Source organism: Cygnus atratus, chromosome 6 (genome assembly GCF_013377495.2).
Source record: "Cygnus atratus isolate AKBS03 ecotype Queensland, Australia chromosome 6, CAtr_DNAZoo_HiC_assembly, whole genome shotgun sequence".
NCBI lineage: Eukaryota > Metazoa > Chordata > Aves > Anseriformes > Anatidae > Cygnus > Cygnus atratus.
In genome coordinates, this window is record NC_066367.1 from 16,794,034 (window position 1) to 16,820,751 (window position 26,718).

At 38.8% G+C, this 26,718-nt stretch overlaps 1 protein-coding gene across 2 annotated transcripts in view; it reads right to left on the minus strand.

Annotated features, from left to right (window-relative positions):
- Positions 1–917: 917 nt before the first annotated feature.
- Positions 918–26,718, minus strand: part of AGPS (alkylglycerone phosphate synthase) — an 82,806-nt gene continuing 57,005 nt past the window's right edge. For both annotated transcript variants that reach the window (XM_035566998.2, XM_035566987.2), the window contains 11 exons: positions 25,515–25,623; positions 24,957–25,084; positions 22,245–22,296; positions 19,847–19,923; positions 17,838–17,950; positions 13,651–13,720; positions 12,590–12,651; positions 10,723–10,812; positions 10,158–10,257; positions 9,353–9,410; positions 918–1,214 (listed from right to left, as the gene is read on the minus strand). In XM_035566998.2, the coding sequence (XP_035422891.1) occupies positions 1,093–1,214; positions 9,353–9,410; positions 10,158–10,257; positions 10,723–10,812; positions 12,590–12,651; positions 13,651–13,720; positions 17,838–17,950; positions 19,847–19,923; positions 22,245–22,296; positions 24,957–25,084; positions 25,515–25,623 (981 nt within the window). In that variant the 3' untranslated portion in view covers positions 918–1,092. The remainder of the gene's footprint in view (positions 1,215–9,352; positions 9,411–10,157; positions 10,258–10,722; positions 10,813–12,589; positions 12,652–13,650; positions 13,721–17,837; positions 17,951–19,846; positions 19,924–22,244; positions 22,297–24,956; positions 25,085–25,514; positions 25,624–26,718) is intronic.

Sequence of the window (26,718 nt, forward strand, 5' to 3'; positions counted from 1 at the left end):
ATGTAAAAATGCTTACATACCGTACTGATCAAGAAAATCTCATTTTCTTAGTTAAATGGACAATTATAGTTGTTGATACTAGTGAAGTAGATAAATGATTCATCAAGGCCGTAGGAAATTGTACAAAACTAAAAAGGGAAACCTCACTTTTAGGATGATAGTATGTTGTCCACTTAAGTTTTATTAAACGGTTGAGACTGTTTCAAAAGACAGTGCTGGGCAGTTTCACTTGAATAGCCAAAATTATTTTTTTACTGAAAAAGATATTTTGCATCTCTGCAAAACAAACAAAAACAGAAGCAAACCCATACACACTAGGACTGTAGTACAGATGAAAGCAAAGTTTTGTTACAAACCTGTTTTCAACATACAGTGAGAAATGTCCTTTGTACAAAACTTATAGTGACTAACCTACGATTAATTTAAGATTATCCCAGCAATGCAAATACAACTCAGAACAGCTCAATTGTTTATGATTTTCCAATTGTATTAAGGTGGGAAACTACTGAGTTTTCAGAAGTGGTTTGACTTGCATTGTCTTTTTTGATCAAAATCTACATTTGTGCTTTAAGTTTTTGCTGGTTACAGGTCTGTTACATACCTAATCCTTCAGCACAGAGAAGTACTCCTTGGTGTAATCTCATCTGTCTCCTAGCAGCTTTCCTGTAGCAAGAGGCTGGGCTGAGCAGCTGCTTCTGTAGAAAACACTGTTGTCAGTCTTTGTTCTCCTTGCAGGGGATGCTTTAGTAAGAAACAGCTGGCTGTATCCAGCATTGAAAATACTGTCAGCTGTGTTGCCTAAACCAAACTTGGAAAACCAAATTTGCATTTCCTAGTTGGTAACATACTTTGTGCCCACCGGGTTTTTTTTTTTTTTTTAAGAGTTTAAGACCATTGTAAGTAAAAATCCATAAACATTAACAGTGATGTTTACACTTTATTGGGGGGAGGGGGTGGCAAAATCAATGTAAGATACTAGTTTTAAAGTTTAGGCTATGTTATATTTGATTACTGGGATATCAGTACAATGAAAGTGGCGGAATTTCAACAGTAATTTTGAAGAAGTTTTAGTACATCATATTGTGCAGGGTTTTATAAAAGATTCTTGTTTCCAAAGATGTTACTGGGGTCCACATATTCTTTAACAGATCTCAGCATTCCCAGGCCAACATCAGAGATGCTCTCCTTCATCCAGCGCTTCCGCAATTTGCCTACTGGAAAAACAAAAACAAAGTGTTTCAATATATGGCAGGATTCTAGGAGCCAATCAATCTTGTGACCATGAATGAATAAACACTGTGTGATAAATGCTTTTATTCAAAAATGAGAAATGTTTTGCTTTATTTGATTTATTGAGCCCACCAGACTATCAAGCTCATTAAGCTCAGCATACTCCCAGAGGAAGACTGTGTTCCACACTGTCTACTTTCTTTAGAAACTAAGAAATTTAGATTAAACTTAGGCTGAAATCACATGTTCTATTAAAATAGCGACTTGGCAGTAAGTTTTGAAAAGCTACCAAACTAATCTTTTGAAGTAGGAAACCAAAGATGAGCTTACTAAAAAGAAGAACCCCCACGCCTCTGAACTGCTTTAAAGTAAGAATGTTCTCAAAAATCAGAAACAACCTTAAAACAGCATTGGTTTAAATAATCAAAATTTATTTTCTGAAGAGAAGGCCTAAAGTCTAGTTTTCAGTCAATAGAATATCTTATTTTATTCCAAAACTTCTACACAGGCTGGTACTCGCACATGCTATCACACAAAAGCTTACTTTCCATGTTAAAAATGTATATTCACAACACACAGCAATTATAAAGCAAAGCTGAAACACTAGCCATTTAAGAACTCATTTCAGTAAATTCCCACAATAGTTCTGTTAAATGGCCAAGTGTTCATATACTAATTAACCAAGTCATCAACTCTGATTTAACAGATCATGCAAAATAAAGGCCATTCTTTCATTAAACACAGTATAGCATTTAGCTTGTCAGCCTAAACCACAATCCATTTGTCAGTATGATGTGATATAGTAAAGGTTTGAGAGGCAGATGCTTTAAGAATATCTGAAGCTAAATTCAAGCCATCTTTTGTGCCCTGTTCTCAGGGTAGCCATCAAACTGTCATCAGAATAATAAATTACAGGGACACCTCTGGAGAGCAGAGTATATTTGTTTATACCTTAAGGAATGAGCTAGTTACAATACCAACTGAAAAAGCAAATAACGTGAGAAAGAATGAAATTTGCAGTTTAGTAAGAAAACAACTATTACCAGCATACATGTCAAGAGCAAAGATCATAACTGAAGGACAAAAGCATTTTTTCATGCAATAGGAACTGTGGCTGTATTTTGCAGCTCGGCTCAGAAAATATCCCCATCTGTAGATAAACCATCGCTACAATTAGACTGACCAAGTTGATTCAGTTGAATTTTATCTGGGAATACTCTGATTCTAATACTACCAAAACGCACGCACAAACAAACAAAAAACACCACACACACACAAACAACCAGAGATGTATGGATGGGGTCTGACCATCACCTCAAGTCAGTTACACTGGCTCATACACAGGCAGCTGAAGAACAGTCATTATGATTCTCAACTGTTATCTGTAATATAGTTTCAGTGAATGTGTCCTGTGGTTATGGATGTAATTGTCCTGAAAAGACTGCAAACAACTGCTCCAACAAGATGGAGCACATTAGAATCACAGCAGGATGCCCAACAGCTAGCATGCCTGCCTCTTTTACACCTCCAGTAATAATGCAATTCCACAAGGAACTGAACTACTGTCTGAGCAGCACCAAACAGTCGTTGCATATTTAATGAAGTCGCTCACCAAGTGCTGGAAAACAGAAGGTGCTTGGAGTGCATCATTAGTTCTGTCAAAGTGATAATTTACACATCTATCTTGTCAAATTTTCTATGGTTTATACTTTTGCAATAATAAATCTAACATACATTTGGTTAGTGAACTGGAAAGAAAAAAAAGCTGTACTACAGTTACCAGTGGTCCTTCACAAACATGTTCAATGAGAAGATTTTAACCCCTTGATAACAGCAGGTTGAGCCCCTGCTTCTAATATTCTTGCCACTAAGATATATGTGGATTTTTCAGCTACTCCAAGTTCTTGTACCAGAATTAAAAAATAAGCTGAAGTAATTTTGCTTTTCAAATTCTATGTAATTGGATGGACCTGCTTAGAAAACAGACTGAATGAAAGGATTTGTGCAGATGACAGTACTATGAAGAAAAACAACACAGCTTGTTTCACTTCAAGTTAGTTCTGCCTTTTGAGTATTCTTTTCCTCCTCCACAGGAGGATACAGTTAAGTTCAAGGATGAGAAAGGAAAAGAAAACACCCTAACAGTAAAAGATATTACCATGAATGTAAAGTAATTCCAAGAAGCAAAATTGCTTAACTCCACTCTGAGCCTTGCCAGAGAATGGGTTTGGGCTCAAGGAAGACGCAACCTCCCCAGTAATAAAAGGTCTCAGTTAAGCCTGATTTTTCCATGGACTAGATAAAACCTTTCAGTTTCTACCTACAGAAAGTAGACCATTTAGTTTTAAGGGCTGGATGATGCCATTTATCTAGAACTGACAGGAGATAAAATTCACCTGATTTTATATGCTACATCACAACGGAATTAATAAGGTTCTCAAATCAGCATAACATTGTCCAGGCACTGTAAACTGAGCATACAAGTTACCCTGCTATATACACCATTATACACACAATATTTGTTGAACCAACTGGCAACATATAGAGTCTTACATACTTTCATCTTTTTCTTCTGAAGACACCTAATTTGGCATCTTAGTTATCCAAAATGATTTATGACATAGTTAATTTTCAAGTCTTAAACCTAGCAAGTACTCTATTCCTGAGGTGTGCTATGCAGTCAGCCACCCCATAAAACATTCATTGCTAGGAAGCCAGAAAGTTTGTTAAGCAGGCAACAGGACTGAGACAAGCCAAATTCAATGTAAAGCCTAGCCTGTATTACATAGAGTGCAAACACCCTAGCATGACAAAGAATCCACTTCAAACAAATCAAGTACCTCAGACCAGAAAGCCAACAAGTTTGTTCAGTAGCAACTCGAAAAAGACAGTCCAAGACCTATTTTTGCAGTTAATTTTCAGGTTTTATTATCGTTATAGTCCATGTATGAAACAAACATGTAATCTGAAAAAAAATTAACTCTGGTCCAGCCCATAGCTGGTTTTATTAGAAAAGTTGTTCATGCTTTTAGGGAATAAAATGCACCTTGGTGAAGTGAAGCCACATACTGCTCCTGTAGAAACACTAACATTACACTCTCTGCCAAAAATGACAGTTTCCTATGTGCATGACTTTTCAAATAGAAGTGCATTAGATGGACATCGCATACCTGCTGGCCACAAAGGAAGCTAAAATGGTAGAAAAGCTCTACTGGCTCATAAAGGCTATGCTTGCTTGTCTTTGAAGATGCATCTGGATGGTTGCAAAAAATCTGGCTATGAGTGGAGCTAGCAAACAGCAGGCAGCAATTGGTTTTCTCACTTTAGGAAAATCAAGTACATGAACACACAAATGGGCTTGTAAGGGAAGTTTTAGTGTAGCTGATGGATCCCAGGAATAACTCTACCCCTAGTGCAGACGAAATTTATGGCAGTGTGTGGTCCCAGGGGAAATAGGCTCTAGGGCCATGTGCGGTGCCACTAGGCTTCCTCTGCTCCAGTCCTTCCAACTTAAAGAGGCCGTTATTGGAGAACAATAGCTCTGCAGAAGGAGAAACAGTAGCATAGGTCATAAGAAGAACAAGGCTCTTCCAGCTGTTGAATGCTCTTCCTGAAGCTGGTTGTCTCTATGGGAAGCATCTTTCCTCTCCTAGAAGTTGCTTAACAGGTTATTACTCTTCCAGAGAGCTCTGGAAGAGAGCTGAGAAAGGTCAGTGCATTAATCTAATACTTCAGTAGAAATGGAGTACATTGCACCAGCATACCTAGAGTCTACTACATAATTAACACTTCCCATTACTGTCCAACATCTGGCACACTTTTACTTGATGCCTGAACAACTCAAGTTCTTTCAAGTTCTGTGCTGAAGAATCAGAAAGTCCTCTGTGTTTATTTGGTGAAAAGGGGCATTGAAGATAACAATACCATTTAGACTTTCTACAGACTAAGGAAGAAAATACGACTGAGTGATTATACTATTTCACATGATAGGGTTACTTCAGGTCTGACAATTGTCAGAGTTTAAGCTTCTCATTCTAATTAACAAGTAAGCTCTTAATTTATGAAATAATAGTATGGTCAGTCTCCAGAGCTTAACTTAAAGCTTAGAGGATATTTTTCATGTGTAAAGAAAAGAAGACTCTGTCCAATTCCACCCTCCTGCCCCCCAAGGAAATTTTATAATTGCAGATTTTGTAGTTTGTGGGGATTACTGTGCTATACGGCTTAAGCCATGGCCTCTTAATGATACCAAAGAATTGCAATGTCAAACATGCAACTGAAGGCACATCAGTTTTACTGCTTTTTTTTTTCTGCCTAAGTTTTTCTTCACAAACTGCCAGGAAATTGATACTATACCTAAACCTGTGGAGCCTGAGCTACATTAACCTCTATTCTAGTCAATCTGTCTAGAAAGTGGAAGAAAATTAGTTCTATTATGTTAAGTATCTAAATGGAGTCATTTTGCTCAAATCCACAAACTGATAATTGTTTCCTTAAGTAACCAGTTCTTAGTTAGAACATTCCCTGCAATGGAAACAATCTATTTTTATTTTTACAGAAGTGCTTAGATTGGTAATACAGAAGGAATCAAGCCCAAATCCAGCCAGCTCCCTTCAGATGGCATACTCCAAAGCAAATACTATATATATATATATATATATATATATATATATATAAAATCTATATAATATTTATAAACCAGTCCTACCTAGTTATTATTTCCTCAACACGTTATTTTATCTATACAGAAAAGCATACATTTTATTAAAACAGGGATTCAAGAATGCAAGGAGTGACATCATATGGGCAGTCTTAGGACTTGCCATTAGAAAAACTGTTTACCTAAACTTAAACTTGTATCTACATTAAGTTGTCATTTCTAATGCTGCATTGAAAATGCTGAGTTTCTAGGTGCTAACTGACTCTAGCAACCTATACATACAGGACTTTCAAGTCTAAGGACACTCATTGGCCAGAAAAACGAAAGGATTAAAGCTGTGTTCAAAGACGTACATAATCACTCCCTAAATGCAGGACATAGTAAAGGCAAGGTGAAAACCATGGTCAAGACTGTAAAAACTGATGTAGGAAAAGAAAATAAGAAATGCTACAACTTGTACGTCTACTACCTTTCAAAAACGTTTTAGTTAATCGCATATTATGCCATAGCATTGGCTAAAAGAGACAAAGAAAGCATAAGAAACCACTTCAAAGTCACACATTAAAAACTCCTTTAAAACCTGTAAAAAACTTTTCATCAGTTTGTTCACAAAAAACTAGCGAGAAACAGACCTACAACATTTAGACAAGACTGCCGGGATCATGAAAAATCTGATAACCTGCTCTACAAGGAATCAATTCCTGATGCGCTGGAGTATGGCTAAGTTCCCCCAGCATAAGAAATACTTGCTTGGTCAGCTACGTATTTTGGGTGCATTTTTATAGCAACACAGGTGCCTTAGACTGTTCATAAATGCAAGTTCTGTACATTACATAATCCAGAAACACTAAGTGGGAAAAAACAATTCTGACATTTACTGATTAGATGTAAATATTTGAAAGTCAAGAGTGAGAAAGTTCAGAAAAGAAACAATAATTTGATTAAAAGAAAAACGTCAGTTTTAAATTGCAGCATAATAGAAATGATATTCAGATATTATCCAGAAGTCTGGATTCTCCACCCCAAAATACAAGTTATTGTTATATTGAAAGGGCAAGTTCATTACACTAATGTGTATGTCTGGCTTTGCTACAGTGACTTGTGTCCATGAGATGCTTGCTTTAACAGGCTGGTATGGATACACTTCTGCAATTTCTTTACAAGAATGTTCTTCCACTTACATATTGCAAGGTGTGATCTGAAGTGTAATCCATTAACAAATTGCAGTTATGCTTCTTTTAAGTTTTAAACCTCAAAAGCTGTCATGGGGGGATCAGGAAATACTCTCACAGCATTGCTGAGTCCTGCCTAGAAGTTAGGATATTTTTCATTAGCTTGGGGGAGGAGGGGAAGAGAAGAGATATTGGGATTAACTTTCTGAAGTTAATCCTTATAAAATTAAGAGCATTGCTATTTTAGTTTTCATTACACAACAGCTACTATGGGTATCCTGCAGTTAGTACTTTTCCAGATGTAAAGTAATTTAGAGCTTTACACATCTCAAGCTGTCATATATGACCACTTCTTCACTCAGAGTGGATGAAGATTGACTCAAGCAGGCTTTGTATTTCCTATAGCCTCAAGTCCCAGACTACATCTGTTTTCTTTGATACACAAAACCAGAGTTAAAATAGCTCCATTTATCACAGCATGATTGTAGGCAGACAAACCAGCCTGTCTGTTTCCAGATAGTGAAAACAACTGTTATTAATCACAATTACAAGACAAATACTAAAAGAAATTGCACCAGTATTTCTTTTACCCCACACAATAGACTGGTCTTCAGTGCAAGGAATGACAAGGCCTGAAGGTCGGTAAATAAAACTATTAGGCTAATTCTCAGCAGCACATCTACTAAGAACAGGTTGAAAAATGGATCTTGTGTATCATACACAATCACGCACTGCCAGACAAAAGACACTTAAAGCAGAAAATATTTATCAAGAATTAGGCAGTCATGTATCCAACATGAGTACGAGAAGTCTGATAGAAACCAAATTTTCTGAATCTGTGGAGCCAAAAAGTAAGTATGTAAGTGTGTGAAAATGCTACAGAAGTATTTTTTTTTTGTTGTTGCTCGACATGCTGTAAACAAGATTTTGTATGGTGAGGGCAAATACATCCAATCGTGACAAGCTACAGCTGCATCTGAGTTAATGGATGAAATGCTAGTCACAGTAAATCATGGCTGCCACAGCAGGAGAGAGCACACTAGTAGATCAAGAGGGCAATTCCACATCCATGTGTGAGAACTGACCAGTCCACCATAATACAGTAAAAAGTCAGAGGACAATAAAAGCATATTAGAAAAATATTGAAACCATTTCCACTCAAGTTATCACTTATCTACATGTCTTCCAATATCCTGATATTGCTGAAGCAGAGACAATTCCAATTTCTATCTAAGATGTATGCCTGAACACAGCCCTAGATTTAAGTTTCAAGCCCAGGAATTCACCAACGTGTTTTAAAACATTGCTTCTACTCTTCAGGTTTCCCCTCCATATAGAGCTTTCTTAGAACTACAAAATTTTGATTTAATTTTACACCACTAGAACTCTTCCCTCTTTGCTCTTACTTCTGTGGCCAGGCAAGACCCCAAGACAGTTGAGAGAGAAGAAATGTATTTTAAGATAAATAGTTTAAAGAAGTTAGCTACACAAATCAAACCAAATTCAAAAAAAAATCTTCCTGACATTTGAGTTTACATCATTATATAGGGCACATGCAATCAAAATTATTAGGCTACCTGAATACGTGGAAGAAGCATATTTAAATTATCAGGGTAACACTTATACATGGCATTGGTTCTTAACATTACTATTAAAGTGCAAAAATAGTTTGCGAAGAGACTAGTAACTCATGACAAATTGTTTCCAAACCACAAGAGAAGAAACCAAATAATCACAAGTTAGCAGACAGGAAGACAGTACTGTCAATACTTGCATAACATCGATTATGCAACAGATGGTAACCTACAACATAATCCAGTTAAAGTCTCCAACTCTTTTAGGCAGATACTTTTACTAAATGCTCTGGAAATAGGGCTAACAGTGTTCACCTAGCCACAGGGGACATTAAATTGCTTCTCTTAGAATTATGAAACTGGTATTCACTTGCGTAGACTAGAATGTGCCTTTGTTTGCACGAGGTTTAGTAGAAGCTTATGACTACCTTTTCAGGTTCTCAGACAGCCTGTAGACTTTCTATCAACGGTTGGCATTCATAAACATACCATATTGTGTGATTGGACATCAAGCGAACTGGGTGTATTGACATTTCCCCTAAAAGTCTGTTAAAGGACTGGGAAGTTCCTTGAAAGACTTACAAAATATTTTTCCGGTAATTTCAATTCATGACTGTGAAATATTTTTCAAAATTCTATTGAAAAGTATTTGATGTACTCGTGAATATTTAGCGGTATAAAAAAAATTAACATTAGACTGAGAACAAGAACAATACCTCCATGGTGATGTGACAAACTTCCTCCATTGGCAAGTATTTCTTCTCTAGCAGCCCTCTAGATGTGAAAGATAAGGTATTCAACATTAAACGCACAAGACGTTTGGTTTTAGTGAAATGCTTGCTATGGTACTCATTTGAACAGGTATATGAAAAAATTCAGAAACAATTAGGGTACACAGTAAAGGTGAACACTTTGGTTCAAGTCTACATATATTAATATAAGTGGGGATTTTCAAAACAAACATTACTAAAACCAAGACATTTCAAAGCACATCTGTTACAATAAAGCTATTTTTCCAGAACGGAATATCCTGGATCACTTTCCGCTTGCCAAAATCAAAATAATCTAGTGGGCTGGGGAGCTCATCCAGAAGATGGGTAAGTGCCTACTGAAAAGAAACCTAAAAAAAAAGAAAAGTTTGAAAACAAAAATCCCCAGAGTGACTGAAGTTCTTTATTCAGGCTGGAGTTTAGATCAAGATTTTCAAGATTCTGAGTGAGGTACTTCACAACTGACTACTCTTCTGCGTGTAAAGTTTTTGGCAGAAAGCAAAATTTAAATTTTTATGTTGATGAAGAAATATTCAAACACTTTCAAGCTAAAACACTCACCTTGCAGTCTTTCTACTACTTGGTGCACTGTTGAGGTGTGCCTCTTTTCCTAGCTAATGATCAAAGCTTTATTAACAGACTTTTGTGATCTTTCCTGCAAAATTCAGTTAGCTTGGCCAATGGGTCTGGCATATGCTAGGGAACATCAGCTTCAACCCTCCCCCTTAACTGTTGTTCTTGTATACATTACCTCAATTTCTTCATAGACATGAATAGGATCACTAATTCCTCTGTAGTTAAAGGCGAAGTAGAAGTAGACACATGCACCCGCATCATAAGTTTGTGTGACCCTGTTGAAGAGAACTGCATTACAAACAGAGCTTTATTGTATTAATCCAGCCACTATGTCATACTACACAATCCATAATGTTACTCATTTGATTTTAAAAGGTAGCTTTTTTTGTTTGTTTGTTTTAAGAGTTTTGTTTCCTTTTTGCTCCTACCTCATAGGAGCAAATCCGAATCAAGGCTATCACTTTCAAAGAGCTGAAGCTCTTAAATTAATCCTGTTTTGCTTGTGGGCACCAGATAGTAAAGCATAAGTGTCAAGACTAATAAAGTGCCACTATTCCCTTTAAATAAGTACTCTTATATGTAACCTACTTGCAGGTTAAGGTCAGGATCACTAGTGTTTGTACTATCACTAATAGATGCACTTTAAAATATCTACTAAGTAGCAAGTTTAACAACTTCTGTAGTTCCGTTACTAATAAAAGATCCAGAAAAGTGAATATTTAAGTTGTTGAATAACTTACCTGCAGGTGGAAAAGGGAGCAAACTGAACACCCTTTTCTTTGCATTCTCTTACTATCCTTTCCTTTACGTTCCTACAGAGGTCTAAAACTCTGTAACAGAAAACACGTTAAAATATAAAATCTTAATACGTGATTTTATACCACTTCCTAAAGAAAAATGTAACTTCAACATTAGTAAACCTTATACCTTTTAAAAAAAATCTAACAAAAAGAAAACCACCTTCTAAAACTAGTTTTAACCACTTCATATTTTATTCTAAGAATAAAACAATCCTCCATCAAGACTTCACCAGCATACCATTCCTGAATAGCAAATCTACTCTGAAGTACAGCAAGGAATGAAAGCTCTTTTCCATAAGGAATAGAAGGCAAAAGAGTTCAGCAGGAAATACAGGTTGCCCACTTCTGTCTTTATTTTCTCAGCAAAACAGCCTCAAAAGTAGCTCACAAACACAACAACTCATAGTAGAAAGCTTGCGAGGTCTAAGACCTTGTATACTCAGCCAACGCCATAGCTTTGATATGTTGCAAGGCAAGAACTGGAGACTCCAGCTATACTCTGCGAGCTTGAAACATTATAGTATTAATATGGTAGTGTGTTATTAAAGCTTGTCATAAGCCATATTTATTTTGCTTTTAGTGATTTGTCTTTCCCTCCCCACCTCAGCAGACCTGCCAGGTACATTCAAAGCACTAGAACAATTTAAAGAAAGCATTTTTCAAATTGCTATTTCTTTAGTTATGTATTCTCCCTCAAAGGTCTGCAGTACTATCCATCCTGTGCAGTTCAGATTTTTAGACATTTAATGCAGATTTAAAACTACTTTTCCGGCTGACAGGAGTAATATATACGAGAAATTTATCCATTTAGTGGATGAGCAAGTAAAGCTAAATATTTTATTCAAGTATCTTCAACCAGTCAGGCAGAGTAACTGACTGATTTGTGGAAAACTGCATAGCTCTTATGAGTCAAAGTAGAAAAAAGTTTTGAAAGCAGTTGCTTTGGTAAGCACAATTTAAGAAAAATATTTGAAATTCTTACATAAAAACTCCTTCTCTCAGGTAAAACCAAAATAAACTGGTAACTAACCAGTTAACATACGTCAAGATCTATAAAGCTAAACAAAAATAAACAGCAATTTTGCTTTAAAAATCACCCTCTTCAGATCTTTCCCACCCACTGGCTTACCAGCTTACATCACACTTTCCATAAATTCCACTTTGCATCAAAAAATGTCAAGCTTAACTTAAAATCAGTTCAGATCCTGCTTTAAGAGGTTTCTGGCTTACCAAATGGACAGAAGCATCCAAAATCATTTTGTATGTTAAACTGTGCTATGGTCAAGAGTTTCTCAGCTACAGGTAACAGATGAAGTAACTTTTGCTCAGGATTAAGATATTTATACCAAGCTTATCTTTTTATTTCTTTCATTTCCCTGCATTATTGGGTGGAAAAACAACTTTTAAACATACTTAAATATTTTTTGTGAGCTTCACTACAAACTTTTCTGCTTGAAATACACTGCTGATCCCATACATGCGGCTGCTTACCCCACAATACTGCTATTGAAGCCATTACCCAACTTACAAAGCTGGGCAATTTCAAGTGCTGGATTTGTTACAGTAAGTTAACCTAAACAAAAATATTACTGAATGCTTGCCTACATCGCATTTAGAAAACTGAGACATAATTTACCAACAGCTTTAGCAAGAGCACAGCTGCAAGATTTGAGGCACATCAGGGAGCCTCCAATACACATAAGGCCTAAATTAAATTAAGTTTCCTCATGAGCAAGCATGAGTTAGGAATAATTTGAATGAAATCAGGTACAAGGTTTTAAGCAACTCTGAAGAATGGTCAGTTTACCTATCCCAAGGAACAGATGTCTCAAATGATTCTCCTATTACATAGTAATCCAGGCCCAGGTCCTAATAAATACAGAAAGGAAATTATCAGTAACATTCAGCACCAACATCTGGAATTCCAGTGTAGGCTACACGGCTAGCAGTTGAGCAACTTGAGATAGACTTGAATGAGAAAGACACAGAAAGTCAATTTAGCAAAAACAGCCATCTGTCCTAGTGACATTAGTTTATAGTTATGGATGTAGGGCAGATCTTCCAAGACACAGACGACAAACATTTTGATGTCATGGCTATAAGAAGACAGCTTGCCAGAGTGTCAGTACACTTGCACTAATCAAATATTTGCGCCACCATCATCAATCCAAGAGCTGCACTGTTCTAACCAGCAACATAATTAAATTTCAAATAAATATTTTCTATTAAGTTCTACGTATGAAAAAAAAAAAGACAAGAAATAGTCTGCCCATTTTACCTACAGCCTGCTGAAATAAAAAGAAATTAAGTGATTTGTACCAAATACAAGCCAACTAAAATGTAGCATTCAGGATGTATATAATATTCTGAAAAAAATCTCTTAAATCCACTAAGACTGAATTTAATAAAAACAGCTGCATCAGTTCAGACTAAAATCCATTTGTCCTGGAATTCTGATTCAAACCATGGCCATAAGTGGATGTCCATAGAGAAAGAGCTGAGTGTACGTGCATATTTTGAGTACTCTCCCAGGCTCAGATTACTTTCAACCTGTAGATTTTTAAGTCTGATCTGGTTTATTTAGCAGCCACAAGTAGACCCTCCTTCAAACTTGTTTTTTTTTTTTTCCCTAACCTGTATTGGTAACTATTTTCTTAAGTTTTCAAATTAATGTTTTTAAGGTATTTTGCAGACAAAATTCTATGAGATGGAAAAGATACAATCCTCTGGTGACAAGCTTAAGAGATCATTCAAGGCAACCTACATACAGAATTCGAGAGGATCTTCAAAAAGACATGTTTGGGTGGTGGTTTTTTTTTTTTTTATTAATTAATATAAATTTCAGCAGGAAGGCAAGAGGTGACCTACCCGAATGTAAGCAATGACAAACGTCAGCATATATCCTCTCTGTCCGTTATCTTCTCCAGCTGCCAAGCCACTGCAATTAAAGAATTTAATTAAACTTTCCAGCAGAGTATTCACAGGTTTCCAAAAATAATTAGAAAGTCTATACTTTGATTATCAAAAATATGTGCAAGTTTAGCTGTTTCTAAGTTGTGTTACAATAGCCACTAGTAATAGCATCTCTGTAAATAAAAGTCACATTTTCCACACTTTGAGATGTTCATAAAGAAGAAAGTTGGGCAGAACAAGAAAAATCAGGGAAAGAAGTCAATTCAGACACAGACAGACACAGATTTCTAGGTTGGAAGAGACCTCCAAGATCATCGAGTCCAACCTCCGACCTAACACTAAGTACTCCACTAAACCATATCGCTAAGCTCTACATCTAAACGTCTTTTAAAGACCTCCAGGGATGGTGACTCCACCACCTCCCTGGGCAGCCCGTTCCAATGCTTAATAATCCTTTCGGTAAAGAAGTACTTCCTAACATCCAACCTAAAACTCCCCTGTCGCAACTTTCGCCCATTCCCCCTCGTCCTGTCACCAGGCACATGGGAGAACAGACCAACCCCCACCTCACTACAGCCTCCTTTAAGGTAACTGTAGAGAGCGATAAGGTCGCCCCTGAGCCTCCTCTTCTCCAGGCTGAACAAGCCCAGCTCCCTCAGCCGCTCCTCGTAAGACTTGTTCTCCAGACCCCTCACCAGCTTGGTCGCCCTTCTCTGGACTCGCTCGAGCACGTCCATGTCCTTCCTGTAGCGAGGGGCCCAAAACTGAACACAGTGCTCGAGGTGCGGCCTCACCAGAGCCGAGTACAGGGGCACAATCACTTCCCTAGACCTGCTGGCCACACTGCTTCTTATACAGGCCAGGATGCTGTTGGCCTTCTTGGCCACCTGAGCACACTGCTGGCTCATATTCAGTCGACTATCAACCAGTATTCCCAGGTCCTTCTCGGCCAGGCAGCTTTCCAGCCACTCATCTCCCAGCCTGTAGCTCTGCTTGGGGTTGTTGCGCCCCAGGTGCAGGACCCGGCACTTGGCCTTGTTGAACTTCATACAGTTGACCTCAGCCCATCGCTCCAGCCTATCCAGATCCTCCTGCAGAGCCTTCCTGCCCTCGAGCAGATCGACACACGCACTTAGCTTGGTGTCATCTGCAAACTTACTGAGGGTGCACTGGACGCCCTCATCCAGATCATCGATAAAGATATTAAAGAGGACCGGACCCAGTACCGAGCCCTGGGGGACTCCACTTGTGACCAGCCTCCAACCAGATTTGACTCCATTCACCACAACTCTTTGGGCCCGGCTATCCAGCCAGTTTCTAACCCAGCGAAGCGTACGCCAGTCCAAGCCCCGAGCAGCCAGTTTCTTGAGGAGAATGTTGTGGGGAACGGTGTCAAAAGCCTTACTGAGGTCAAGGTAAACCACATCCACAGCCCTTCCCTCATCCACCAAGCGCGTCACTTTGTCATAGAAGGAGATCAGGTTCGTCAAGCAGGACCTGCCTTTCATAAACCCATGCTGACTGGGCCTGATCGCCTGCTTGCCCTGCAAGTGCCGCGTGACGACCCTCAAGATAATCTGCTCCATGAGCTTCCCTGGCACTGAGGTCAAACTGACAGGCCTATAGTTCCCCGGGTCTGCCCTCCGGCCCTTCTTATAGATGGGCGTCACATTGGCTAGCCGCCAGTCAACTGGGACCTCCCCCGATAGCCAGGACTGCCGATAAATGATGGAAAGCGGCTCGGCCAGCTCCTCCACCAGTTCTTTCAGTACCCTCGGGTACATCCCATCCGGCCCCATCGACTTGCGCATATCCGAGCTCCTTAGCAGGTCGCCAACCATTTCCTCATGAATAGCGAAGGCCACATCCTGCTCCCCATCCCCTTCCACCAGCTCAGGGCACTGGGTATCCAGAGAACAACCGGTATTGCCGCTAAAGACTGAGGCAAAGGCGGCATTAAGCACCTCAGCCTTTTCCTCATCCTTAGTAACTAGGTTTCCCCTCGCATCCAGTAAAGGATGGAGATTCTCCTTAGTCCTCCGTTTCACGTTGATATATTTGTAAAAGGATTTTTTGTTGTCTTTAACGGCAGTAGCCAGGTTGAGCTCCAGATGAGCTTTGGCCTTTCTAATTTTCTCCCTGCACAGCCTCGCTACATCCTTGTAGTCCTCCTCAGTGGCCCGCCCTTTTTTCCAAAGATTATAAACCCTCTTTTTTCTGCTAAACACAAGCCGCAACTCTCTGTTGAGCCAGGCCGGTCTTCTTCCACGCCGGCTCGTCTTTGGGCACATGGGGATGGACCGCTCCTGTGCCGTTAAGATTTCCTTCTTGAGGAGCGCCCAGCCTTCCTGGACTCCTCTGCCCTTCAGAAACACCTCCCAAGGGACTCGGCCAACCAGCGTCCTGAGCAGCTCAAAGTCAGCCCTCCGGAAGTCCAATACAGCAGTTTTACTGGTCCCCTTCCTGGCCTCGCCAAGAATAGAGAATTCTACCATTTCGTGGTCACTCTGTCCAAGACAGTTTCCGACCACCACATCTCCCACCAGTCCTTCTCTGTTTGTGAAGAGAAGGTCTAGCGGGGCACCACCCCTGGTAGGTTCACTGACCAGCTGCGTCAGGAAGCTATCTCCCACGCTCTCCAGAAACCTCCTAGACTGCTTTGTCTGTGCCGTGTTGTGTTTCCAGGATATATCCGGGAAGTTGAAGTCCCCCACGAGGACAAGCGCCGACGATTTTGCAACTTCTGTCAGTTGCCTATAAAACTCCTCATCTGTCTCCTCATCCTGGTTCGGCGGTCTATAACAGACCCCGACCAGGATGCTAGCCTTGCCGGCCTTCCCGCGGATCCTAACCCACAGGGATTCAACCTTATCATTCCCAGCCTGGAGTTCCACAACATCAAAAGATTCTCTAATGTAGAGAGCCACGCCACCACCCGCTCTGTGCTGCCTGTCCCTCCTGAAGAGCCGATAGCCAGGCATTGCAGCACTCCAGTCGTGGGAGCGGTCCCACCACGTCTCCGTGATGGCAACCAAGTCGTAGCCTGCCTGCTGCATGATGGCTTCCAGCTCCTCCTGTTTGTTACCCATGCTGCGTGCATTAGTGTAGATGCACTTCAGCTGGGCCATCGCCTTCTTCCCCAGCCTAGCCATTGTTTCCCCCGGCACAGCTCCAACAAGCCTTGTTTGAGCCCCGTCCCCCTTCTTACCTAGGTTAAAGCGCTCTCTATGAGCCCCGCCAGCTCCTGACCTAGGATCCGTTTTCCCCTTGGAGATAGGGACCCGTCTGGGGCCATCAGGCCGGGTGCCGAGTAAAGCTCCCCATGGTGAAAAAACCCAAAATTTCTGTGCTGGCACCAGCCTCTGTTTTGTCACTGAAAGGTAGCAAGCTGCTCACATGAACTTCCATTTTTATAAAACGGAAAATTCAAAGCACAAATTTCAGAAATGATAGCCTTGAAAATGATGAGACATTTTTGAGTAGCTGAGACTAATACAAGCAATAACTTTCTTAAAAAGAAAATAGTACGTTCTTGATATATCACACTTTAATGATAGTTTTCATCACTGTTGTAATCAAAGCAGATAAACAGAAACTCAGCCTACTGCTACAGTGAAGTATTTTCTATTCCTTTGTAAGAACAGAAAATAGCCTGTAGGACAGAGAAAATCAGCACATTCCTGTAACTACATGAATGCCTCTTTTAAACAAGCTTTGTGTATTCATTTGCTCACATCAGTCCTGCAAAGACTTAATATAAGTCCTAATACCCTTACGATTTTGTCTTTCCATCCTCCATTTTAAAATATATAATCTAGTATTGCAAAGCATACAGCTTCCAGGCCCATAAGCAATTACAAGGGCTAGTTTCCATTCTAACAACACCAATTCTGTATTTAGTCAAATACTCATTTTGATGTAGTATATAGACAGCTGAAGTTTTTCTTTAAAGCTACCTATTAAGAATTAACACAAGACTTATTTATTAAAGGGAACACTCAGTACCTCATCAATTATTCCCACTTCAAACTAGTAAATTGAGAACAGATCTACCTGGTAATTGCAACAAAAATGGTAACCTTGTTTTCTCCTGGACAGTTAACTCTCAGTTTCATATGAAAAAAAATCTTTGAAAAGCATACCCAAACTTGGTGGCAATGTCATAGACTTGTTTTTCATGCTGAAGAACCTTCTCTCTGTCACCCTCGAAGAGCAAGGTAGCTACGCACAATATGTTGGGATCAAATCCTTTAAACTGCAAAGAGAAAATCATTGCATTGTGTCATAGCTTATGTGGTAGAATGCAAGCAACAAGTTTTTGCTTTTCAAATACATAGCGTACCCTCTGGTTAGTAAATGCTGTTGTAACTATGAGGAAAGATTAGGGAAAAACATCTTTCAAAAAATCACCCCAAAAGCAAGCAAATTTTTTCTTGACAGGACATTTACAAGCCCACTGAAGTAACAGAGTTGATCTGTCACTTTTTTTCCTCCTGGCAAAAAAAAAGCAAGATAGACAACAGCTGTATCTACTCCTGAAGACAGAACATCTCATAAATGATTTGAGCAATAAGGAGACATTTATATTCTATGAACTATTCCTTTATTAAAGCACGCGGATGACCATGACAACAATAAATGTCACTGCTCTCAAAACAGTTTTATTAGCGGTGTGCCACAGAAAATCTCTAAGTTTGGAAGTGCTATGGAGTGAAAATAACCTTTAAACTTGCGGCAGGGAGCATAGCCCATTTGAAACGAGAAAACAAAAGGTTTAACAGTAAAGTAGTCAGGGAGCCTGTATGGCTTTCTTTCAGGAATAAGGGTTGAAGAGGCAAGATCCATATCTGGAGGTGATGCCAGTTAAAAGCGTCCAAGTTAGAATTTCTGAAAAGGATCCTACCACCCCAGAAAAACACCATGAACACTAATATGAAACAATACATCTTCCTAGGCAAAGAATCTGTCTCATTCATTAGTCCTACAAAGCCAGCATAGCTAACATAAGTAGAAAGAAATACTGTTACTACAGTGATAAACTCCAATCACAGGAACAGAAGTCTACTAAGATGCCATTCACTGTCCCTTCTCATTCTAGAACTATTTGTATTTCATCTAGTGTGAATTTTTCCTTCTGTTCTGCTGTCTTGACTGTAATGCTCAGGAAGCACCTTACAATTCTCTTGAAGAGGCACCAGAGGAACTAGCTACAGCGTGAACTGGTAAACACAAACAATACCTAAAGCATTTGTGAATCAGTGAACAGTCCCAAGCTATATGAAGGAATAAACTGGGAAGACTCTGTCCCTGTTCTTGTAAGTGGTATCTGTTAAACGACTCTTCCATTCAATAAAAAGCATAGAGCATTAGTCTAATGTGCTCTGTATTCTGATGTTTACTTTAAAGCTTAAAGTACTAGAGCTAATGTAATCAATGGTATATTCAAGCAAGAAACCAAGACACACAACAGTCTTCATATGGCAAGAGATCTCAGAGCTTGCCACTATCCATAATGAGTCACGACATGAATTAGGGGGAGCAATTCACAGATGAAATAAATACGTGATAATTTGAGTACCTTGGTCCCAGTACACCTGCTGTATCAATCTCACAATCATTAAAAATGCTTTCTCTACTCCCAGCTGGAAGTATCACTGTGCTGTATAGTACCATATAATACTGTACCCAACTGGGAGCATCTCTGAAGTGCGAGTTGCTTACACACATCAGGAGACTGAGCCCTAGCATAAGAGCTCCAGATGTGTCACCAGCTTGGAGCCTGTGTCAGTGTTACATAGCATTTCTTTCATTTCTTGAAATGTTCCTCTTGCAGAGCTGGAAGGACTGGAATTGCAGTGGACTGCAAGCTCAGTAAATTGGTTCCAGTCTCGCTCTGTCACTGCCTTACTGTTAGACAAGACACACTAATCTCATCTACAGATGTGAAAGGTGAAAACACCAGTGAGAATCTCTCCTATGGAGTAACTCCTCAAACAGAATCTTATTTTGGATTAAACCACCCTGAGATTCTCTAACTAATCCTACAATCTGTTAGACAAACTCAGAGCTGCATGAGACAGCATACCCACAGTCTTGAATTCTATGGATAGCATGCAAAGTTTCAAGCAGTATTAAACCCCAAAACAGTTACCTTTGTGATGTAGAATTTTTTCAGTCCATCCAAAAATGATGTAAAAATGGAAGCAACTTGTGGTTTAAGAGCATGACCTTTCGCAAAAAGTAGAAAAAATGTGTTAAGAAAATCAGTGCTCTTAAAATTCTAACTCCAAGGAACCAAAAAAAAGCTTGGTACATAAAATTGCAAGAATCATTCAGAGCACTTTATCATAATCAAAGGGACCTTTCTGTTTAGAAGAAGATTTCAGAAAAGGTTTTTATTAATTTTTAAGAGGCATACATACAACTGCGCACAAATATTCCATTTGACACTTTAATTAAGGCTGTCGTAGTTTAGATCTTCACAAGTATATTGCACATGGAAAATTTTGAAAGAACACTTCATTAGTTTTATACTATAAAACTAAGCAAAACCACTGACCTTTTTTAAAGTTATGCCAAAACCACTGAAACCAATAGCCAAAAATGGTGCAAGTTAAAGAGTTAAGCAGTTTTTTCCTTAATGGTTATGTCACTTGTGCAAAATTTTCTACATAAAGCTAGTAATTGCTTCCTTAATCACATACGGAGAACTAAAATTACCAGGATATATAAATGGTGTCTTGGAGTCTGTTAAATTAACATCTCTGCCTCAGGACTGGGTTTAATTGAGATGAAAGCCTTTTACTGTTTGTTCCATTGTTTTCAGTCACAAGCAACTTCTGAACTCCCATTACTGCTTCATTTTTACAGTCTTGCATCTGGCCTACATGCTGTGAGCCCAATTCATAAAAAAAGTTATGCACCATTTACACAATACGTCCTTCTAAAATACTTCACGAAGTATTTCCTCCTGAATAAAGCACGAATTTCAGTAATTCATTTGCCTCCTTCCCTCTTCCGTAAAGAGGTACTCTCCCTGTAGATATGAGAAAATGCCAAGGAATAGGCCTCCAAGCACACTTAAGTGAGGATACAAAAGCAGCAGATAACAAAACGACATTAATTTATTAAAACATGATCTGTAAAAACTAGTGGAGTTAAGCCTACTTAATAAAACCACAAGAAAAACTTAAGAGTCACTTTTTGCAGATGATTGTATAAGCTGCAACATCAGATCAAAGCCAAAGAAAAGATCTATTTATCTAGGGTTGGACTTAAAGCTTATAATTGGTCAAGCTTCCTCCCAAATAAAAATAAAGAAGTGCATCTGCCTTCTGTTGTACGTGTTTGTGAGAGAGTACAACACAGTGATGACCAAAGCAGGCAGCAATGCTTGCTGGGCTCTCAGGTGTTACAGATACTAACTTGGTTCAAGAAACAAAGCTCAACTTTCTCACCTCCAGATTAAAGCCATTTAAAGTCAAGATTCATTACTGAGACTTTTCTCGAAAACAGGTATCAGATTCTGACTTGTTCTCGTAGTATTAACATTGAGGTTATGAAGGTCAATCACAATTCACTTTTTCATCTTCTGTGCCTAATCAAAATTGCATGGCCTAGGAAGTGCTTTGAGTCCTATGAACTACTAGTTGTGTGTTGTGGAACTTTAGGTTCTCTCAAAGAGGGCCCTGAGCCAGAACACATCTTTTGCCAAAGTTTCTACCGTTAAAAATGACAGCTTTCCATTAAGAAGGGCTCAAAAATGATTGCTTTGCATGTCTGACATCATCCTATTTATGTAATGTCTAGCTTTAGTAACACTCCAGTAGCTTCACTGACTTTCTATACTTAAAAAAATAAAAAAGCCAACAGCTTATTTCTGTTTGCATACAGTTATGGTATTTACCACATCTGAACTTTTTTAAAAACAAAAGCCAGACAGCTCATTTTCAACATGTGTCATTGCCTCACCCCCGCCCAAACAATCATTGTCACAATATTTTCAAAACAAACTGCTACTTCTCAGGAATCTGTACACACTGTGATGCTCTTAGGAAATTTACATCAACCAATTTTAACCAACCAACTTACCTTCAAAGTAAGATGCCTGCATTCCGAATCTCCCCTGCACTCTGATACCCAACTTCTCCTTAATATTCTTCACAACCAAATGTTTCAAGAACAATATTTACAAAACTATCATTTCCACTCCTTTAGAGCAGAATAGAGGTAGTGCCTCCAGTATTTCAAAATTCCCAGAAGACTATGTGCTGTTAAATGGAAAGGTTGCAAAAAAAATCTTACACATCTATATGCACAGCAAGGCTCTTTACTAACTATTGTAGTTGACAGCGTTTTTCTAGAGGCAAAGACACATTTCTGTTTCTGAAAGTACATATTACAGCATTACCTGGAATTTGAACGTAGGGATCATTGCCTTCTTTGTCTAGTTTTGAGCAAAAGAATTCCCAAATGATACAGACTTCAAATACTAAGACAATCAAAGCTCTTGGAAACAGGTATCCACCTGAGAAAATCTACCTACTTACCAAACTGAAACTGTGCATTGTCAACAAGGCGAATTGATGCAGGAGCACATCTCTTGGAGGCAGAGTTAGGGGAGTGAGAGGAAGGAAGAATAAAAGGTTTATGAACAGATGTGCCAAAAATCATGACAGCGACATTTTCATTTAAAAAGAGAATAGAAGAAGCAAACTTAAGAGATCTATGGCCATTATCATCATTGAAAATTGATAAACTTGTTTTCATTTGAGAAGCAACACCTATTAGGCATGTCTAAATATAATGCATTGAGAATTTTCAGTTTACACTCAAGGCAACACAGGCATAACCCCAAGATCTTTAACCTTCAAGTACTGAATGTTTTTCTATAAAATAGCTGTATTGCCATAACGCACTGAAGATACCATATTTGATTAGAGTATCGCGCTTATGCTGCTATGTAATCACAAATATATATACATTACAAATCCATTGAAAAGAGACTAACTATTGTGGGTTAACCCCAGTAGGCAGTTAAGCACCACACAGCTGTTCACTCCCTTTCCTCCAGTGGGGTGGAGAAAGAGAACCAGAAAGGCACAAGTGAGAAAACTTATAGGTTGAGATAAAGGTGGATGAACAGGTAAAAGGGAAATAAAAACATGAAAACAAGTGATGCAAAGGCAATTGCTCACCACCAGCCAACCGCTGCCCAGCTAGTCCCCAAGCAATGGTAACTCCTGAGGAAATTCCCCCAGCTTTATTGCTGCGCTTGACATCATGTGGTATGGAATCTCTCTTTAGTTGATTTGGACCAACTGTCCCAGTTGCATTACCTACAAACTTTTTGCCCACCCCCTAACTACTACGGGAACAGAGTAGTAAATGTAGAAAGCCTTGCCACTGCATAAACACTCTTCAGCAACAGCTAAAACCTTAGTGTGTATCAACACTGTTTTGGTCACAAATCCAAACATAGCATCATATGGGCCGCTATGAGCAAAATAACTCCGCTCAGACCCGGTACACTAAAGTTCTGTCATCAGGTCACAATTAAAATCCGTGCCTGGGTTCAATCAAAACTATGCTCTATATAGAAGTCTGAAAAACAGTAAGAATAGCTGCCTTCTGCTAAGCAAGCTTCTAGGTCATACATATGCTTACAACATGCAATCTGTGATGGCTGTGTTCAGTCATGTAATGAAATATATAGCTAGAGGAATACAACAAAGCATGGATTTTAGGCTAGCCTTCACCTAATCACAAAGATATAGAAGTATTCCTCTATCACTTAATTTGATACATGTTCACCCTCCATCACATTGCTAATGTATATTTTGTCACACAACAGGAAAAAGGACACAAGGAGAAAGTAAAATAATATCTTACCAGGCAGGTTGACAGAAAAAGGCTGAATGAGTGGTTTTAATGACACCAACCCAGCCTACAACCTGCAGGTAGCTTTTTCTTACATAAAAGTAGACTAATAAATACAAAAAATAGCTTTTCTGTTAGAGATCTTTGTAACTGCTAAAAAGATTGATGTGAGCAGCACCAAAAGAAAAGAATAAGTAATTCAGACTTTAGTAAGCAGTGAAACAGAAGTAGCAACAGAAGCTTAGAAATGGAACAACATCAGCAGCTAATATTGTGGGTTTTTTTCCTCTTCTAAACCCATAGTTAGGGAATAGACACTAGTTCCCTAATTGACTTAAAATGTTGATCAGCCATACAATTAAGCATTCCGAAACAGTCTGCTTAGATACCTTTAATAGGAAGAACAAGCACTAGCAGTAGAAGCATGTGACAGAAGAACTGGCAAGTGCTGCTGACTAGCATATACATGTCATTCACATACCAGTTTGAACATCTGGCTTGGAACATTAAGTCATTAATATAGACCCATCACTGGAAAAATGTAAAGCTGTATTTAGTTTGGCATTAATTAAAACATTTCTGAAATTACTTCCCCAATTCAGGATATATATTCCTCCTTTCACAGAAGTGATTTGGTACGTTTTGCACAGTGCCAAGGAAAGTTAGCCTAGGATGATAAAGAAAGAGGCTAGCCAGCGTAAGATTTGCTCGGAAGCAGAGCCATCGGGAAAAACATTACAATTTGAATACCCATGTCCAAGTTTTGTTACTTGAAATCCACTTCCCTGTTGTCTGATCATGCTACTCAGAAGGCTCTACTTAAATACTAACACGTAAGTACAATTCCACCTTAAAACATCCAGCTCATCTGAATACACTGCCGTGCTTCAGGTAGTGCTTTCTATCCCCTGTAAACACAGGTCACATCCTTCCACTGCATGACTTTTGTTCCTTTTCACTTTAGAACCACGAATTCAACTGTCCTTTACTTGCATGCTGCAACTGAATTCCTCTAAATACTGGTCACTTTTTACATAGCCTTAAATGAATCTCAGGATAAAGCTCTTCGCTGAAGAAGATAAAGAGCCAAAATCTCTGTGCTGAGATATGCTAACAACTCCCACTTTTTAAAAAGAAGTCATCAGAAGGCATATCCACAATTTGGCTAAGAATGCCAAGCAAATGATGGTCATGATCAATCATCCATCGCATCATTTCCAAAAGCCTCACTGGCCATACATACTTATGAGGTTCATATCCTCTCAACTCCTTTCCAGTAATTGATAATTTAGACTAGAGCATCAGCATACTTCTAGTCCTAGATCCTGGACTAGGTTAGAACCAGCGTTCTTGCATGAATTCAGCATAAAGCTTCTCCTTACCTGCTTTGCCACTTCCCTCAAGCAGGCCACCCCTCGTTCAAAGTTGGGGAAGACCACAGAGCCATACTTCTGGTATTCAGGGAGTGGGCGAATCTTTATTGTAACTTCAGTGACCACTCCCAACGTTCCTTCAGAAGAAAAGGAAAACTCAGTAGTAAAGCGCTGCAAGACGGAATTCTTGCAAATCACACAACTTAACTAGTGTTTACCAGAGTGTTACGAAGTACCCTAAGTCAGAAGTCCCAAAAATTCAGTACTGCAGTAGTAAGCAATTTATTCCTGACAATTTACATGGTGAATTCTTACAAACACCCTCTAAATCATGATGTGTACAGTAGATGTGTACAGTAACTCCACAGATCTGTTTTAAGCACTTTTCAGAGTTGCATAACTTTGGTCCTAAAAAAGGTCTCAATGTATCATCCTAACACAAAACTTCATGCCTGCAGAATGCCACCCATAGACACACCAGAAGCAACAGCATTACATATGCTCAAACCATCAAGCCATTATAGAAGCTGAATTAAGATGCACTTATGTGAAGTTACTGAGTTATACCTTCAGATCCCATAATGAAGTGATGGATATCGGGTCCTGTTGACATGCGAGGTACTTGACAGTTTTTTTCAACTATTCCTCTGGGAGTTACCATTTTTATATGAATCACCTGTTTAAACAATATACAATGACTATACATACTAGCATTAAGCACAGATATTTTTTGTATGATATTTATTTTTTTTTTTATCAAGCATGACATGCATTTTATACAGTTCAGCTCTGCAGACTTCATACTTTCTGTAGGCAGCCCCAAAAGAACTTTCAGGACGACCTCAGGACTGTTACAAACAATTATCTCTAATGCAGCATGGTTTGCCCACACAACAGATTGCTCCAAGTTCTATGCCAAATCCAATCAATTGTTGGCCACAAGCAGACAGCACCAGTTAAGGCTGTTTTGTTTCTCAGTGTAGACAGTGCTCGCCATGAATACTAGCATTTAAATTCACAACACACACAATACTGCAGAGAGGAAAAAAAAGATGGCTTGCAGCAGAAGAAATGTTATTTCTTGCTTAAGTTTTGCTTTAGAACTGTTGCTTGATAAAGCTAATCTAATTTAGACATCAGCTGCTACAGAAATACTTCTACTAGGAAGAAAGAAAACAGTGAAATACACTGTCAATATTACATATGTATCAGTCTTACTGAAGACTTAAGATTTTGTTTTTATTCTGTACTAATTTCTTTCAAAAAAAAAAAAAAACCTTCCTTGGTGCAAGTGAAGCTTTCAACTACAGTAAAATTACTGCATTTCAACCAGTGGCATTACAAATTTCAGGCACATGTAGCTAAGTAATTTTCATCCTGTTCTGAATTGTTCAAGAATTTTGTTATATGCATTTTATGAACTGGTGATTCTGTAACAAGTGGATTTTAGGCAGCTTATATAACACACTATTTCTAGATGTAAGATTTTCTCAGAAAGTAAACACCTCCCCAAAACTTTCTCACTGTGACATTAGGAAACATGAACGTTTCTGAGTCAACTTTCAAACCTATCCCCTCCTAATGAAAATTTCAGAAGCTACATTTTAGTCTGAAGTTATGCTCCTGCGATAGAAAAGCCTTCTGCTTCACATTTCCCAATCCAAGAAAAACAACACCAGACAGGAACACTTCAGGCAGTAGGGTACAGATGATACAAGTGCTAGCAGTTTTAGTTCAACAAGACCTACTGAATAAAAACTACTTATTTGCT